Genomic DNA, 18,180 nt, shown 5'->3' with positions numbered 1-18,180 from the left:
ACCCCATGCACCAGTACAGGCTGGGGGTGACCTGCTGGGAAGCAGCTCTGCAGAGAAGGACCTGGGAGTTCTGGTGGACAACAAGTTCACCATGAGAAAACAATGCGCCCTTGGGGCCAGGAAGGCCAATGGTGTTCTGGGGTGCGTGAGGAAGAGTGTGGGCAGGAGTTTGAGGGAGGTTCTCCTCCCCCTCTACACTGCCCTGGTGAGGCCACACCTGGAGTAACTGTGTGCAGTTCTGGGCCCCCTGTTCAAGAAAGACAAGGAACTACTGGAGAGAGTCCAGCGGAGGGATACGGAGATGGTCAGAGGGCTGGAGCATCTCTGCTACGAGGAGAGGCTGAGGGAGCTGGGGCTGTTCAGCTGGAGAAGAGCAGACTGAGGGGGGATCTTATTAATGCTTACAAATACCTTAGGGGTGGGTGTCAAGGGGAGGGGACCAGACTCTTCTCAGTGGTGCCCAGCGACAGGACAAGGGGCAACGGGCACAAACAGAAACATGGGAAGTTCCATCTGAACATGAGGAGGAACTTCTTTGCTGTGAGGGTGCCAGAGCCCTGGCACAGGTTGCCCAGGGAGGGTGGGGAGTCTCCTTCTCTGGAGATATTCAAAACCCGCCTGGACACGACCCTGTGCAATGTGCTCTGGGTGACCCTGCTTTGGCAGGGAGTTGGACTAGATGATCTCCAGAGGTCCCTTCCAACCCCAATCAGCCTGTGAGTCTGTGATTCCATGATTCTGTGAAAAATTAAGCCAGGACTCACTACTCGAAAAAGAAGTGGACGTACCAAGTGGCTTAGAGTAACAACATGGCTCAATGCCTGACTTTGCCAGATCAGGGGTCTGCTTCCTAGAAAGGCATGCTGGGGAAGGAAAAGCCCTCTGCTTGGATGCTGGGAAGGTCTAGCAGAAGTGTGCATCCCTCCAGCCCACGTGGCACATTTGTTTGCTTGGCAGGAAACTCTCAGTGCTCTTAACTTTCTCTTCCTGCTCCCAGTGCTAAGAGATATTTAGAAAAAGTGGTTTTGGGGTGTTTTTTTGTTTCTCTGAAGTAAGTGCACAATCCCTGTGTTCCCCATCAAGGATATTATTCTTGCTTAATTCTCGTTCTTGAGTTTGAGTGACTCACATGAGCTACAGAGAAGTCATTGCAGGAAAAGCTTGGGTGTGATGCTGTAAAACCCACGAGCTAAAGCTACTCACGTGCGAGCCCTTCGTCCACATGGCATTCACCCCGGCGTGGGACTTCAAAACCTGGGCTGAAAATCAAGAAGGGGTTTTCAGAGAGTGTATTTTGGGATGACTAATTTAGCATTTTTGGGCCTGGCAGCTATTTCTTTGGCTTTATGCTTTTGAGTCTTCATGTTTTGGCAACTATAAGGTCTAGAAAGTTGAGAAACCAAAGCGGAGCTTTCTTCCATGGTGCAGGGGACCATGAAGTGCTTCTCCATCCCACAATGCAGGGCATTGGGCATTTACCGTGTCTGCATCTTGAAGGCATTGCTGGGAGACCAGATGCAGCAAAAAGGCACAAAACTAATTTGAAGGCTGCAGAAATCAGCCTCGGGATGAGCGCGAAGAATTAGAGCTGCTCAGATTATGGCCAGGCAGATTTCAAGGTAACTTGATCACAGTTTGTAATAAATTCATCAGCTGAGATGAGTGTGTCTTAAAAGACTGGTTACCTGAAGGGAGGTTGTAGTGGAGTGGGAGTCGGCCTCTTCTCCCAGGCAACCAGCGATAGGACAAGAGGACACAGCCTCAAGCTTCGCCAGGGGAGGTTCAGGTTGGACATTAGGAAGCATTTCTTCTCAGAAAGGGTCATTAGCCATTGGAAGGGGCTGCCCAGGGAGGTGGTGGAGTCACCATCTCTGGAGGTGTTTAAGAAAAGACTGGACATGGCACTTAGTGCCATGGTCTAGTTGCCATGGTGGTGTCATGGCAATGGTTGGACTCGATGATCTCAGAGGGCTCTTCCAACCTGATTAATTCTGTGATTCTGTGATTCTATGTTGGCAAGAGAAAGGCACAGCAAAAGCCAGGCTGGGGAGAAAAGTGCAGATAAATTGCAATGGAAAATAAAATATGTACTTTTTCATGGGGACTGTGGTTAGGTTCAAGAAACCTTCTTCTCCTGGTGTCTGTGGAGGAAGGTAAGAAGCCTTTGAGAACAAGAGGTTTCACTCCAACATGTGGAGTAAAACCTATTGGTTCAGTAGCTCCTTGAATTGCTGGGTGAAGCAGAATAAACGTGGTCTATGGGATGGGAGATTAATTACTTAAGAGATTCATTCATTAATTACTTAATCTAGCACCTTCTCCTGGTCTTCAACAGGAGTGACCTAGGAGAAACTACCCACCAGGTCCACGGAGATACAACCAAAAAGATCACCTATTGAATTCATCCTGCTACCAGGGGTTTTGGCCCCTGTAAAGCCCTGTAGTGCCCATACTGGGTTTTACCAGAACAGGTGGTATCAGCCTTCTGCAAGAATTTAATTCAAGAGATATTAGGTGGAGGTTGAGATTCACAGAGGAGTTTTCACTTGGCAGAGGGACTCCAAGAACAGTAGTCTCCTGTGGGGCATCTTCTACTTGGCCTGAATCTTTGCCAGACCTTTAAGGGTAAATCAGAGGTTTCAGGTCAGTCTGTTGCGGTTACAGGGCAGTGCTGTAAGGGTCTGCACTGCAATGCCCATGGGCACACCATAAGGAGCTGCCTGATCCCACTGCGGATGGGTTAGAGGGAGGTCTGAAGACCTGCTCAGTGGCTTTTGAGGTCCAGAGGTTTGCTTTGACGAGCTATAAGGAGCCACCCTGGGATGTACTAGGCTTCTCCAACCTGTCTCCACAGCAAATTTTCACGTGCAACAGTCGGGTCTTCCTGTCTCTGAGAAGCAAGGATGTGGGAAAAGCACTGGTGTTTCTGGGCTTTCTGGAAAAGGAGAGGTGGCAGCAAGATTAAGTGAAACCCTTCCCAATATGCTGATGGGTTTGGTGGTGCTCCAGCAGCCTTCTCTATCTCAGCTCCATCTCACCTTGCCCAAGGATGAGAAGATCTGTCTCTTGGGGCAACCAGCTCTTCTACAGACTCCTACAGCAGTTTGGACACTGGAGGTATCTACTGTGGAGCCCAGGTGTGGACAGCTGTATCTGGAGCTTGAAACATGTCTATGACATTCAACAACCCAGTTTCTATCCTCAGTAGAATCACAGAATCACAGAATCAATCAGGTTGGAAGAGACCTCTGGGATCATCGAGTCCAACCATTGCCCTGACACCACCATGGCAACTAGACCATGGCACTAAGTGCCATGTCCAGTCTTCTCTTAAACACCTCCAGAGATGGTGACTCCACCACCTCCCTGGGCAGCCCCTTCCAATGGCTAATGACCCTTTCTGAGAAGAAATGCTTCCTAATGTCCAACCTGACCCTCCCCTGGCCAAGCTTGAGGCTGTGTCCTGTTGTCCTATCGCTGGTTGCCTGGGAGAAGAGGCCGACTCCCACTCCACTACAACCTCTCTTCAGGTAGTTGTAGACTGCACTAAGATCACCTCTGAGCCTCCTCTTCTCCAGGCTAAACACCCCCAGCTCCCTCAGCCGTTCCTCGTAGGTCAGACCCTCCAGACCCTTCCCCAGCTTGGTCGCCCTCCTCTGGACTTGCTCCAACACCTCAACATCTTTCCTGAAGTGCGGGGCCCAGAACTGGACACAGGATTCAAGGTGTGGCCTCACCAGTGCCGAGTACAGAGGGACGATCCCTTCCCCAGACCGGCTGGCTACACTATTCCTAATAGAGGCCAGGATGCCATTGGCCTTCTTGGCCACCTGGGCACACTGCTGGCTCATGTTTACCCGGCTGTCGATCAGCACCCCCAGTTCTCTTTCCACCAGGCCGCTTTCTAACCACTCTTCCCCCAGCCTGTAGCGCTGCATGGGGTTGTTGTGGCCCAAGTGTAAGACCTGGCACTTGTTCTTGTTAGAACAAGTATCCCCTTGAGAGACTATCCCCTCTTCTTTGTACCCATCGGAGGAGACGGCAGAAGAGTGCTCATAGTAGAAATAAATTTATTTACTATCAGAAATCTGAGGTGTCTGCATGTTACAAAAATAAAAATGTACAGTCGTTGTCACAAACCCCTCTATTTTAGTATAAGTTAGTGCTTTTACAAACAAAAAAAAAAATCTATATATAAATTTCCAGTTGGTACCTCTCCAACCGCTTTCCATCTGAACAGTGCCACTAGCTTGTGTGGGACCAGGATCACAGAGGGCCCCCCTGGATGGGACTGGCAGTGTTGCCGAAGGCAGTGGTTTGAAGCCAGCTGATGCCAGCTCGGAGGAAAGTGGGATCACCAGGTAGGACTGCAGGAGTGAACTTTGAGCACATTTTTGTTGAATTATTCAGAGCACGTAACGGCGTTCACGCTGCTTTTTGGCAAGCGCAGGAGACCAGGCAAGACCTGGCCTGGAGTAACGTTTGTAACAGTTCAGTGCTTTGGTTGAATTAATTTATCCCAGTTATTTGCCTCACCCCAGTGACTATGCTGTGACCCTCCCCATAAAGCCAAGCTCCCTTCACAGTAACAAGGAAAAAAAGGTGCTGCCATGGTGCAAATCCTGTCTTAACCCAACCCTATCCTAAAAGTTCACTCAAGGATGAGATGACCCACCCTACAAATGTCCTATTTCTCTTCGTCAATGGTGCCTAGAGCTGAGACAGCCCCCTCCTATGCCTCCTGTGGTTGTGACATTGTTGGTTGGGACAAGAGCCTTCCATGGCACCACAGTTCCACCGAGGCAGGACCACAAGAACCTCCCAGTTGACCCTGAACAGTCCCAGTTGCCCTTGGCTGAACTTGGCCGGTTATGTTGTGGCGTGTCTTTATCTCCATCAAGCCACTTCATAAGAAGGAAGGATGGGAGAAACTAAGAAGAAGTCTGAGCAATTGGTCTAAACCAGGATCAAACGTGTTTGCCTGATCCCAAAATAGACCGAGGGCTGCTTTTACAAAATATGACTCGTCCAGTGCTGCAGCAGAAGCAATTTTCATTTTTGGGGTGAGGAATCAGCATCCTCGTGGCAAGGCTGGGCAAGAAAATCATGGACCTGGGCTCTTGGCTCTCTAACCCAACAATTATAGAGAGAAAGACCAAGTGGACCTTCCAGAGAAGTGTTTTGTGGATATTTTCTCCAGTTTACTTTGAACTGTCCTGGCTGATGGGAGATGCAAGGTCAAATCCAGACAGGATTGGGGTTAAGCTTAGCACCACGTTTATTGGTATGGCTTCTAAGCCCAGGGTTTAGCGCTGCCAAATTTCCCAGGGAAGGTGCACACTGCCAGTAAGATAGATGATGACTGGCTTCAGTGGAGCACGGGGATTATGAGGAGACCAGACAGCAACATCTCAGCAGTATTTTGGGTCACAGCAAGCTCCTAAAGGTCCCATAGGGCCGTCACCTCTGAGCAGCAACGAGGATGTGGCAGCAGTCAGCCAAGGGGATGAGCAATGGTCTTCACTTCTTTGCTGGAAACATGAGTCACTAGTAAGGGGGTTAAAAACAAGACATGAAGAGCTCACTCTAAATTTTAATGAGCTGGAGATGATTATTAAAGTCAGCAGCTGAAAAAAAAGCTACGGGTTCCTAAAAGCTTTTCAAGGGTGAACGTTGCTTTTGGGAAGCACTAATGGGTCTTTTGGAAGATGCTGAGCTCACTGGAGAAACCTACAGGGGACCTGCTTGATGGTACCAGTAAAATCACATGCGACGGTACCAGTAAACCCCAGTAGGATGGTACCAGTATACTCCAGTGGGATGGAAGGTCCACCCTTTTTAATGGGAAGTCAGCCCTTGGACAGGAGCTAGGAGTCCCCGCCCGGCTCTGCCAGCAGATGCCAGGGTTTGAAGCTGCAAGAGCATTTCTTCAGGGATGCAAAGCCGTGGGAGACCCTTTCCCGCTGCAGGTGGCATTTGCGTTTGACATTGTCATCGACCTGTTTAGCACAACTGCAGCTGACTCTCCTCACCAACCAAAAGCCTCTCCTTCCTTGCCAAGGCACAGAGAAACTCTTGCTGCCTCTGTGCCAGGGAATCTGGAGAAAGGCAGATGGAAATCTTTAGGGGGACCTTTTGCACACAACATTTCTGCTTTAGAAAATGATCTAAGGCATTCAGGGCGCGATTTTTTTTTTTTTAGCAGATTTGGCCACCATGATAGAGGTCACCCAGGCTCACTGGTGGAGAGATGATGCCATTCAGCGTTGATCAGAGTGGCAGGCTTGGACAAAGAGGCAGAGATAGGGGGTTTGTGTGTACAACCACAGCGGCATCTTGCTGAAAAAATACATTTGAAACAACAACAAGCAGAGGAGCACGTTTAACACGGACCATGCTGAAGTGGGTGCAAGCCAAGGCACTGCAAACACCAAAAGCCTGGGGCTCCAAAGCATCCTGACCTCCCTTCACACCTGGGATGAACCAGGTCGCAGGATGGTGCTGGCTGTGCCAGAGCACACCTAGGATTTCACATCCTTGGACAACGTGTCTGTGTCATTGCTGGTTCCCAGGTGACTGTTGGGCACCATGCCCAGCGCCATTTCATTTTGAGGCTTCCATGGCACTTTGTTGCCCGCAAACATCATAAATCGTTGTCCTGCTAAGAAATACAAAATGGGATCCAAGCAGCTGTTGGTGCTAGCTAGGGGACGAGTCACCTTATAGACTAAATTGATAGCATTGAGGGTTTGACAGCTCAAGTCCCAGCTCCGGAAGGAGTAGTACAAGGTACGAGTGACATGGAAAGGAAGAAAACAAACGATGAAGACCACCAAGACAATGATTATCATCTTGACTGACTTCTTTTTGGATCGGGACAGCCGGGAGATCCCCCGTGTGGGCTGCAGCAGCTTCCGGGCCATTAGGCAGTAGCAGATGATGATGATGAGGAAAGGGATGCAGAAGAGCAGCACCAGCATCACCGAACTGTAAATGACAAACTGGCCAAAGAGGTCCTTGCTGGATGTGTCGTGGCAGGTAATGGTGTCACGCTTCACGCTGGTGGTGACGAAGAAGAGCACGGGTGACTGGCACACGACGGTCACCACCCACACGATGACCGACACCCTCCGGGCGTAGCGAACGTGTCCCCACTGCAGTGACTTCAGCGGGTAGCAGATGCCCAGGAATCGATGGATGCTGATGCAGAGGAGGAAAAGGATGCTGCAGTAAAGGTTGGTGTAAAACAAGAAGCGGACTATCTTACACAAGCCAACGCTGAAGGGCCAGTTGTCCCCCATGGCATAATAATACACCAGGAGGGGCAGGGAGACCACATAGAGCGTGTCGGACACAGCCAGGTTGAACATATACGTGGTGGAGGCATTCCAGGTCTTGATCCTGAAGATGAAGATGTAGAGAGCCAGCAGGTTGAGAAAGAGTCCCACCACGCACACGATGCCGTAGGAGACGGGCAGCAGGACATACTTGAAGTCCTCATCAAATATGCACTTGTAGGTGTTGTCTCCTGTGCCACCTGGGTCCAAGGAGCTGTTGATGACTCTGGTCCAGGCTGGAGGAGTTGTTAGGTTTGCCATCACCCTGGGGGGGAAGAAAAGAGGCTGTAAGGACATGGAGATAAGGAGTCCCTGGAAGAGGTGGGTTAGATGAGAAGACCCCAGTGTCACAATGTTGTGACATGTTGTGTGGTCCATGGTGTCGTTATTACTACATACTATTACTATACCCTTCCCTTCTCCTCCCGGCAAGGTTGCCATCAACGCTTGGCTGTGTCTCTCCAAAAGCTACCCGCAAGCTGGGCTCACTGTCTGGCAGACAGTGCCATCTCAGTGCAGGTGACAATGACTCCAGAGGTGGCAGTGCGTGCCTCCTGCCAGCACGTTGTATACCCACAAAGACCACGCTTATTGCGCTGGGCGTTGACACAACCGAGGTAGTCCCTAGCACAGAAGACTTAACGGTCAAGCAGATAAAGCGACTTTTATTTATCCTCATTTTGCATCTGGAGCACAGAGGAGGAATTAAGCTGCTCTAAAGTCACCAACAAATCCCAGGCCACACCTGGGAGTCCAACTCACATCTTCTGCAGCGCAGTTCAATCTCCCAATCCACCCTTCCCACCAGGTTCACACAGAAATTTGGTCTCCTGCACTACAGAACAGGAAAGATGCTCCATTCTGTGCTCAACCATCCATGAGAAGTGACTCAGCTGAGCACCATGAACGGTGGGTGCTACACAACCCCGGGCAGACAGGGCAAGAAAAGGGAACCATGCTCTTCAGCAAGCAACCCCCATGACTGGCAGGACCCTGATTTCAGTACTCAGCTCCTTCTGGTAGAGCAAACACCACCACAACATCTGGAGGCCCCTGTAATCAAACCTTGCCAAAGGGAGTGTGTTCCCCACCACAGCGGCTCTGCCTGTGTTGGTTGATGATGATGATGACGATGATGAAGGGTTTTTAGTGGGTTTAGTGTTGGGCTGATGGTAGCCTTCTTGCTGGTCCTGCTGCCTGGCCTTGAGACCTGCTCCTCCAGCATCACCACCACCAGAAAGTCTGCCCGTGCTTGTGCAAAGCTGGTTTATGCATGGGAATGACCAGTTGAGACAAGAAAAATGGACTCAAAAGAGTCTCTGCAGACACACAGAGTCTGGCACTGTCTGTGCCAGGAGGGACAAGGGCCCTTTTGTGCATCGGGGACAGCCCACGACCCAGCTGACACATGATCGCTCAGCAAGGCCATCAGCCAGGAATCAAATTAAAATGCTTTTGCCTCCCTTCCCATAAAACAAGGCGGTTTGATCTCACTGCTGCACCCTGTTACGGGGAGCCCGCGGAAATGGGGTTATAGGGAGATGATGCGGGAGCTCAGAGACTGGGAGCTACTGCAGGAGGAAAGGTTTGAGTAAAGGTGCCCTTTGAGTATGTGGGATGTGCCCTGACCCAAATCTCACCATGATTTTAGGTGGAAGACCAGCCTTCTCAGCTAAATGGTTCAGCTCTAACCTGGTGCCACCCATGCTGTGGGACGGTGTGGGCATGCCCTTTCTTGCCAAAAAGCACCATTTTGACCCAGAGCTATCATGCACCTACCTCCAATTCATATCCTCCAGGGAAGCAGGCAATGAGGGTCTCCTAGAAGCTGCCAACCTGGATGGTCTCTCACCGAAGTGAAGCACTATGGCATTAAAAAGCACCATGACAGCTCAGAGAGAGAGCTGGGGTTGTTTAGCCTGGAGAAGAGGAGGCTCAGAGGTGACCTTAGTGCAGTCTACAACTACCTGAAGGGAGGTTGTAGTGAAGTGGAAGTCGGTCTCTTCGCCCACGCAACTAGCGATAGGACAAGAGGACACAGCCTCAAGCTTCGCCAGGGGAGGTTCAGGTTGGACATTAGGAAGCATTTGTTCTCAGCAAGGGTCATTAGCCATTGGAAGGGGCTGCCTAGGGAGGTGGTGGAGTCACCATCTCTGGAGGTGTTTAAGAGAAGACTGGACATGGCACTTAGTGCCATGGTCTAGTTGCCATGGTGGTGTCAGGGCAATGGTTGGACTCGATGATCCCAGAGGGCTCTTCCAACCTGGTTGATTATGTGATTCTGTGATAGCTGATGGAGAAGGTGCAAAGTGATGCCACCAGCCCATCACACGGGGATAAGTCCAGTCCTTGCTCCAGGGACTGGATCAAACAACCTGTCCAGATGTGGCACAGACACGATCCCTGATGATGCTTCCCCCATGTCACTGCTTTTTCCCTTGGAGGAGACCACAAGCTGAGGCTCACACTTCCCAAGGACGTGGGCAGAAACCAACACCTGCAAAAACCCAGATATAACTTTGGGAACCACTCTGCCATAAACATGAGGAGCCAGGACCGATCTTGCTCTGTCCTGGCCCTAGGATTTTGCTTTTCCTGTGCCCAGTTCAGCTTTGGTCCCATTACCCTTCATCCTGCTTCGCTCAAGTCCTCGGCAATGGGGTTGTCCCTGCAGATGGAGATGGTTGACAGTGCTCGGGCAGATGGGAAAACACTTTCCAGCTGCTCTTCTCCCCAGCTTCTTCCTTCCCTCTGAGCTTTGCAGATCTGTGGCCAACAAGACAGAGGTTGCCCACAGACCTGGTAGCCTATTAAACGAGAAGGACAGGCCACCGTGACTGAGAGAAGACACACAAGATGCCCTCAAAGGCACAGGGAAGGGTTACAGAGCTCCAGAGACGTGGTTTCTCCATGCCTTTACATCTGCATCCCCTCTGTCCCCTGCAGACTGCTCATCACCCAACTCTGAAGCACCGATGAGGGCAAGACCACCCCATCTTCCAGCCTACCTCCCCGCAGGCTCCTGCGACCCCAGCTAGAAACCCCAACAAGGTGTTTGAAACCCATCCGTAAGCCAAGGTGGGGAATCTCCTCCAGCGTGCAGGGCAGCACGGGTTGCCCCAGGCCATGCTATGGCCATGGATGTGCCGAGATGCCCCTCTCCATCTTCAGGACAAGGAGCAAGCAGGGCTCTCTAGTTGGCTCGAACGGGGCAATCACGGACACAAAACCCTTCTCACAAGGCAGCCTTGTCCTTGCCGTCGTGCTCTGCCTCATTTTCCTTCTGGAAATGCAAAAGCCTTTCTTTTTCCTTTTTTTCCCCTACTTTTGCCCGGAATCCGTAGGACAAAACTCGCTGTGTCTGTCGGGGCCATGGCTGCAGTCCACCCCCTCGCCCCCAGCCCCGTTGCATCCGCAGCGAGCGCGTCAGAGAGGACACAGCCAGCCAAGACGTGTGAAGGCACAAAAGCTGGCAGCTGCCCTTTCCTCTGCCTACGGGCCGGATGGCACGAACACCAGCTCTTACAGTGATGCATTGAGCCCTGGTGGGGACGAGGGGATGGAGAAAGACACAGCAATCCCTGAGGATGCAAAGCAGGATAAATACTTCTGACTACTGAAAGCAAACCCACCACGATGCTTTGGTGAGGACCACCTGCATCTGCTTCATCAGATCTCCTGGCCCTTTCTGAGGTCATGGCAGGAGGTTTTTTCTCTGACGTTGAATGTAGGTGACCGTGCACAGATTTTTAGGTGCCCTCCAGCCACCTGTGGACAGCAAGGGCATTGCTCCGACCAGCTTGCTCCATGCTGAACCACATGTTGGGCCTGGATGAACCTAGTTGCAACGGCTGCACCATCTCCCTCTTTGCAGCATGGCCTTGGACCTGTTTATCACAGAATCATAGAAGCGTTTGGGTTGGAAAGGACCTTTAAGATCATCGAGCCCAACCGTTAACCCAGCACTGCCAAGGCCACCACTAACCCATGGCCCTCAGCACCACATCTACATGGATTTTAAATCCCTCCAGGTATGGGGACTCCACCACTGCCCTGGGCAGCCTGTGCCAGTGCTTGACAACCCTTTCCATGAAGACATTGTCCCTGATCTCCAATCTAAACCTCTCCTGGCACAACTTGAGACTGTTTCCTCTCGTCCTATCGCTTGTTACCTGGGAGAAGAGACCTACCCCCACCTCGCTACACCCTCCTTTCAGGCAGTTGTAGAGAGCGAGGAGGTCTCTCCTCAGCCTCCTTTTCTCCAGGCTAAACACCCCCAGTTCCCTCAGCTGCTCCTCATCACACTTGTGCTCCAGAAGTGTGGAGAAATACATCCCGTGGGATGTATTTTTTTTTTACCCAGAATACAGGCATCATCAGCTGTAGTGGATGAAGACAGCGTGGGAGAGGAGCTCTGTGATAAGAGAAGCCCAGGCAGATCAGTGTTGCAATCCCAGCAGCCACATGTCCTCAAATATATATACCCACAGGCATGTGCACGTGCTGCCAGCATCCCAAAACGCTCCCGTAACAGTATCTACCATGGCCAGGCAGGGGATATTTAGATGAGTCAACACGGGGAAGGAGGGGGCTGTCATTGGAGAAGGTCACGGGCAGCCGAGGGATGGGCAGCACCCAGGGCCAGCACAGGGGGACCACGGGTTGGACACAGAATCACCGAGTAAAGGGCTTTAATCCTGCTTTCTGCCCCATTTTTCAGCATTCCCAGTGCCATCCCAGCCATCACCATCCATCCCGCGGTGTTTTGGGCTTGGGAACCTGCCAGCAGAAGCAAAGTCACGAAAGCAAACAGAGCGCAACCAAATCACGGCCGCGACGAACGTGTTTTTCACGGCGGGTTGAGGAGGTTTAACTGATCTTCCCAAATAATTAATGTGGATTAATTTATCAGCCCTTCGTTCTCCCATAACTTTACGCCGGAGGATGAAACCACGACCCGTTGACCGCGTCTTCCCCACCGACTCCTTTGCAAGGGACACAAGGAGAGCGTGGGTGTTCTCCCTGCCCTAATTTACAGCCATTTAGACGACTCATCAAAATCCTCTCTCCACATCAGGAACTACTCGAGACGCTAGGAAGTAAAACGACCTGGCATCGTTTTTCTCTCCTTTGGGACCGTGGTTGAAACCCGCCGCAACCAAAAGCAAACAGACGGCGCGTTCGGGTGCTACCGAGTCTGGCTGGCTGGGAGACGTGAGACAGCACCAGGCTGAAATCTGAGCCTGGCCAAACCGCCTGGTCTTCATCTGCCCTTTCCATTTGGCTCCTTTCCACCACGGTGACCTTTAGTGCCTTTGTCCTCCAGGCTGGCTCCGGCCACCAGCGTGGGCTGAGGACATCCCCAGCCATCCCGGTCCCACCATCCGCATCGCTCCCCAAGGCAAGACACCTCCAAGATACATTTCCAAGACACCCAAAAACAAGCTTTAAGCAGCTTGAGGGGCTTTACCCACCTCCTCACCCAGAGCCCCAGGCAACATCCCTCTTTTATCCCCCATGGGTCTGACCTACCCCTTCCCCTATCCCAAAAATAACGAGAAACCCTTACTCCTCCCAAAATAAGCTTGCAAAGAATCTGTGTTTCTCTTCTTTTCCCCCATAAATACCCTGGAGGGCACTGGGCAGCTCCGCTCCAGCTGGCAGAAACGGAGCTGCTCCACTGAAGCATCCCCGTGCCTCAGTTTCCCCTTCTGCCTGCAGGCTGAGAAGCAGCAGAGCTGAGCTTGTTTTCTGCATGAAGAGTATTTTTTGGGGGGGAGTTTTGGCTTCCTAGAGGGTTTTTTAGTCACTTGACCCAAGCTAAAAAGGGGAGAGGGAGTTCAGATAAAAGATATAATGACTTAAAAAAGAACTTTATGAATTAGTTTGTAGGTTAAATAAAATGTTTTGCTTTGAGCCAAATGACTTTTTCCGGGAATTTCTGGTTTCCCCCAAGAAACTCCCTGAATCAATCCCCCTTCGAGCCTCTGCTTTCCAGGCAGTACCTCCCGCCTCCATCCACACCACGGGAAGTCAATCCGGATTAACCAAAGCTGTGGCTTTAGGGCTAATTAGAGAAAAGCATTAAACCCATTGGTGCCAGTGCATAATTAAAGCCGTCTTCCTTTGGTTGAACCTGACTGGATTCCCAGCACAGCAGGTCTCCAGGGATGGATCCTGCTGGAAGCAAATACCACCCTGGCCAATATTTAACCCCTTCATCGCCACTTCCCTTCCTCCTCCAGCAAAGGTGGTGCTCCCTGTGTGGTTTCCCCCCCCATCACCTGCCCTCCAGGAAAGGCTGAAGCATCCAGCGGTGTTGGGGGCAGATCCTATTTCCACAGAGACCTAACAGCCTCCTGCCCAAATCAAGGGAGTCACCCATCAACACCACAACCACCCCCCACGGCAAAACCAAAAGCACTCTGCCCATCTGGGAGATAACCAGCATCCGAGACGGGGGATAACGCAATTATCGGGCTCGACCACGGCACCGGCAGTTACGGCGAAGCCAAAGCAGCACCAAACCCCAGAAAACCCCACACGGGGTGGAGGACTTTGGGGCTCTCGTGAGACCCCCCCTGCAGTGCTGCGTCCAGCTCTGGGGCCCCCAACACAAGAAGGACACGGAGCTGTTGGAGCGAGTCCAGAGGAGGCCACTGAGATGATCAGAGGGCTGGAGCCCCTCTGCTCTGGAGACAGGCTGAGAGAGTTGGGGCTGTTCAGCCTGGAGAAGAGAAGGCTCTAGGGAGACCTTCTAGTGCCTTCCAGTACCTGAAGGGGCTACAGGAAAGCTGGAGACGGACTTTTTACAGGGGCATGGAGTGATAGGACGAGGGGGAATGGTTTTAAACTGAAAGAGGGGAGATTTAGATGAGATATTAGGAAGAAATTCTTTCCTGTGACGGTGGTGGGACCCTGGCCCAGGTTGCCCAGAGAAGCTGTGGCTGCCCCCTCCCTGGCAGTGTTCAAGGCCAGGTTGGATGGGGCTTGGAGCAACCTGGTCTGGTGGAAGGTGTCCCTGCCCATGGCAGGGGGGTTGGAACTAGATGGGCTTTAAGGTCCCTTCCAACCCAAACCCTTCTGTGATTCTATATAATTTGCTCCTCCCTAAGGAACATCCTGTGGGAGCAAAAGGGTCTTTGCTTCATGAACTGGTTCCTGTTAAGGCTTTAACAGGGGACGCGCAGCATTAAGGAGGGACAACGGCGTGGCCGGCAGCACGCTCCGCTGCCAGCGAACTATTCACGGCTTTGGCTTTATGTCAATAACAGGAGATAAAAATCGCATCGGGCAGAGACGGGGTAAAGCCACTCGGTGCCAGGACAGTCAAAAACACTTCTCAGGGCTTTATAACCCACTAAGCCCCGGGATGCGGCCGCACTCCAGCGCTCGGCAGCATATTTAGGGGTCTCCTCCTTTACTCCGGAGCTCCTCAGCCCACCATCCACCGAGGCCAAAGGCCAAAGTTCCCTTTGCTTGGGTATAATGAGGAAGAAGAACTTGGGGCACACACCGGCTGTAACAAAACGGCCCAATTTTGGGAGCCACGAGCCTTGTGCCGAGGGCACCGTTCCCCAGCACCGGCGGCCCCCCGGGAGCAGGGTTTGCTGCTCCCCGCCTCGTGCACAGGAAGGCAGCGGGTTGCCAAATGGGTTTTGCAATGAGCCGATAAGAAAACTGGAGCAGAAAGAGAAATAAGATGTTTCTCCCTTAAAGTTGCCCCTGCAGTGATGCCACTCCGCACCCAGCTCCGGGGAAGAAGGAGTTTTCGGGGTTAGGAGCTATTTAAAGGAGTCAAAGAGTTTGAAAACAGAGTCTCACCGATCCCGACGCAAATTAAAACACCCCCAAATAAATTACACAGCATGCAAAGAGGTGGAAAAACACAAGCTGGAGTAAAACAGGGAGTCAGCTCCACGGCTTTTACCAGAAGTGTGTACAGGAAACCTCTGATAAACAGCCTGGGAAGGGAGAAACCGAGCGGCAAAAGATTATTGGGAATTAATGCATAAACAATCAAATAATTCAGGCAAAGAGGAGCAAAGGGAGCCCAGGAGGCTTCCTCCAGCACCCGGCTTGAACTGTTTATGTCAACACTAGCCCACGCCAGCAGCTCGCTGCCTGTCGCTCCTCTGACCACCCCATCTTCGGGTCAGTTTTGGGGGTTTTGGGGCGGCTTTAGCGGCTGTACGTGCAGTATGTGGGGTGTGAGCTGCCCCCCACACCGAGGAGGAGACCCGGGGTTCGGCTCTGCCCTTGCAGTGCGTGGGGACCCTGCGTCACCCGGGTCACCCACCCAGCAGCAAGTGCCACCCCCGTGTGTGTGTGTGTGGGCGCACAGGGGTGCGTGTCCCCCCCCATATGCATGTCCCCCCCATCTGCGTGTCACCCCCATCTGCGTGTCCCCCCCACCCAAGTGCGTGTCCCCCCACCCATGTGAGTGTCCCCCCCATGTGCGTGTCCCCCCACCCATCTGCGTGTCCCCCCACCCAAGTGCGTGTCCCCCCACCCATGTCCCCACTCCCCCCCCGTGCACCCCCGCACCCCGGGGGTCGCACCCCCCTGTCCCGCACTCCCGCGTGCCCAGGACACGCACCCCCCCCCGCCCCCCTCACTGTCCCCCCCCGCCCCGCACCGAGCGCGGCCCCGCTCACCGGGCCATGGTGGCTCCGCGCCGATCGCCCCCCGCTCCCCTCAGGCGGGCGGCGGAGGCAGCTCCATGCCCGGGGGTCGCTCCTTCCCCCTCCCCGTAGCCGGTCCCGCTGCCCCCGGCCGCGTGTGTGGGGCGGGCAGCGGGCCGGGGGCCGGGCATGGGGCCGCACCGCCCTCCCCGGGGCTGGGAGCGGGGAGGGACCGGGGCAGGACCGGCCTTCCCGGGGCTGGGACCGGCGCTGGGACGGGGACAGGAGACAGACAACTCCCCCCTTGCTCCCTGCCGGGGATGGGACCGGGGATGGGACCGGGGTTGGGGCTGGGACAGGCCCCCCGCCCTCCAGGGATGGGACCATGGATGGGATCGGGGCTGGGACTGGGACCGGAGACCGACCGCTCCCCCCTTCCCCCCCGCCCCGGGATGGGAACCGGAGCTGGAATCGGTGTCGGGGTTAGGACAGGAGCCCCCCGCTCCAAGGATGGGACCATGGATGGGATCGGGGCTGGGACTGGGTCCGGACTCCCCCCCGCCAATCTGGGCTGGGACCAGGGTTGATGCTAGGACAGGAGCACCCCTCTCCAAGGATGGGAGCATGGGTGGGATCAGGGCAGGAGCACCCCGTCTGGGGATGGGACCATGAATGGGATCAGGGCTGGCACCAGGGCTGGATCCCACCTGGACCAGTCACCAAACTGAATCCAACCCCCCACCCCATCCACAGTGACCCCAGGGTCCCTGGAGAGCTGCATCCCCCGGAGACTGCCCTGGTGACCCCCCCACTGCATCCTTGGGTGCCCTGGTACTGGAGCTTGCCCTGGTGGCAGAGCCCACAGTACCTTACTGGGGCACAGAACAACCACACAGGTGTAAGATGGACCCAGGACCAGCCCGGGAGGAGAAGAAATGCCTCTGAAGAATAAATCTGGGGACCTGATTCATCACGGCTTCTCCTGCTTCACTCTCATTTTTCTGGAAGCCACGTGCCAGTGAAATGCTTCTTCCTTGGGGATATAGGCAAACCCTTGGGAAAAGGGATGCTGCACTTCTTGCATCCCAACGTTGGGACTTTTCATCCAGGGAAGGGATTGCTGGAGCCAGGAGGATGTGGCAGAAGGTTTGCTCGAGGTTTGCTCCTTGCCATGTCTTCTCCTGGGAAGTGCTGGGGGCTGGGTTCAACCACAAAGGGGGGTCCAGCTCCTGTAGAGGGTAGTAGACCTGTCAAAATCCCTCTGTTGGGATGCAAAACCCCTACAGAAATGTAAGGGCAAACTGGACCATACTGTGGAAGAGATGTACTTCAAAGGTCCTACATTTCTAGGAAATACATCTAGTTTGGGTGCTGTGGGTGTGAGCTGGGGAATTGTATCCCCCATGTTCCCCAAACACCCTATGGAGATGCTCTGGGGTCTGTCTCCATTCAGCCCTGGCACAACATGGCCTTCCAAGAAGGTGAAGAAAGCTTTGGAGGACCACCACCAGCTTTGTAGCCTGCCCTAAATTTCTATGAAGAACATGGAGTTTGGGTGCTGTGGGTGTAAGCAGGGGAGTTGTGCCCCCCATATCCCCCCAACACCCTACAGAGATGCTCTGGGATCTGTCCCCACTGAGTTCTGGCACAATACAGCCTCCCATGAAGCTGCAGGAATCTATTGAGGGCCACCACCATCTTCATAGCCTACCTTCTCCCTGCAGATGATTGATGCCCAAGTGAAGCAGTGGCCAGGTTCAACCCTACTTTCCTAGTGGGGCTCACCCACCTGGGCTGAAAAACCTTCAGATCTGGGGGGGCTGGGGGGTTTCTGGGCAGGATGAGGTTGGAGAACAAGGTCTACTGGATCATGTGCAGGTGGCCAGTTGTTCTCCACTGCTGTGAGCGCAGAGCGAGCCCCAGCGCTCCCCCGTGTATTCCCCATCTGCGTCCGTGGGCGTAAGCCAGATCCTCCTCCTACAGCTGGATCTGATTTCACGCGGGGGCTCCTTGGGCCTCCTGGATGTGGCCGGGGGGGGGACCATAAAGCCACCGAGGGAGGAGGGGAAGGGCACCGATGCCATCTATTATTCAAAAGCAGAAAGCGGCAGCCAGCTGAGGAGGCATTAGCCAGTGCAAAGAGGATGTGACATGAACGTCTGGCACAGAAACGGTGCAGCAGAGATCTTGCTGATGGACCTCCATGCCAGAAAACAACA

General features: G+C 53.4%; 1 protein-coding gene across 2 annotated transcripts; it reads right to left on the bottom strand.

The window, feature by feature from the left end:
* Positions 1-4,053: 4,053 nt before the first annotated feature.
* On the bottom strand, positions 4,054-16,184 carry P2RY2 (purinergic receptor P2Y2). Of its 2 annotated transcripts, XR_011047671.1 has the most exons (3): positions 15,995-16,184; positions 6,462-7,602; positions 4,054-5,547 (listed from the first exon to the last, which is right to left on the bottom strand). XR_011047671.1 is itself a non-coding variant. In XM_068395176.1 (2 exons), exons 1-2 carry the CDS (start codon positions 16,150-16,152, stop codon positions 6,522-6,524), a joined length of 1,239 nt encoding a protein of 412 aa, XP_068251277.1. In that variant the 5' UTR covers positions 16,153-16,184; the 3' UTR covers positions 4,054-6,521. The 2 variants fall into 2 exon arrangements, 1 of the variants encoding a protein (XP_068251277.1); XM_068395176.1 differs by having other exon boundaries at positions 4,054-7,602.
* Between the last annotated feature and the right edge of the window lie 1,996 nt (positions 16,185-18,180).

Source organism: Nyctibius grandis, chromosome 2 (assembly GCF_013368605.1).
Source record: "Nyctibius grandis isolate bNycGra1 chromosome 2, bNycGra1.pri, whole genome shotgun sequence".
Lineage (NCBI taxonomy): Eukaryota > Metazoa > Chordata > Aves > Nyctibiiformes > Nyctibiidae > Nyctibius > Nyctibius grandis.
Note: the sequence above shows the minus strand (reverse complement) of the source record. Positions and strands in the feature narration are given on the sequence as shown.

Coding starts and splice junctions, on each gene's coding strand:
- P2RY2 (XM_068395176.1), bottom strand. CDS start 16,152: ATGCCCGGCCCCCGGCCCGCTGCCCGCCCCACACACGCGGCCGGGGGC. Junction 7,603..15,994: donor CGCGGAGCCACCATGGCCCG/GTGAGCGGGGCC, acceptor CTTCCCCCCCAG/GGTGATGGCAAACCTAACAA.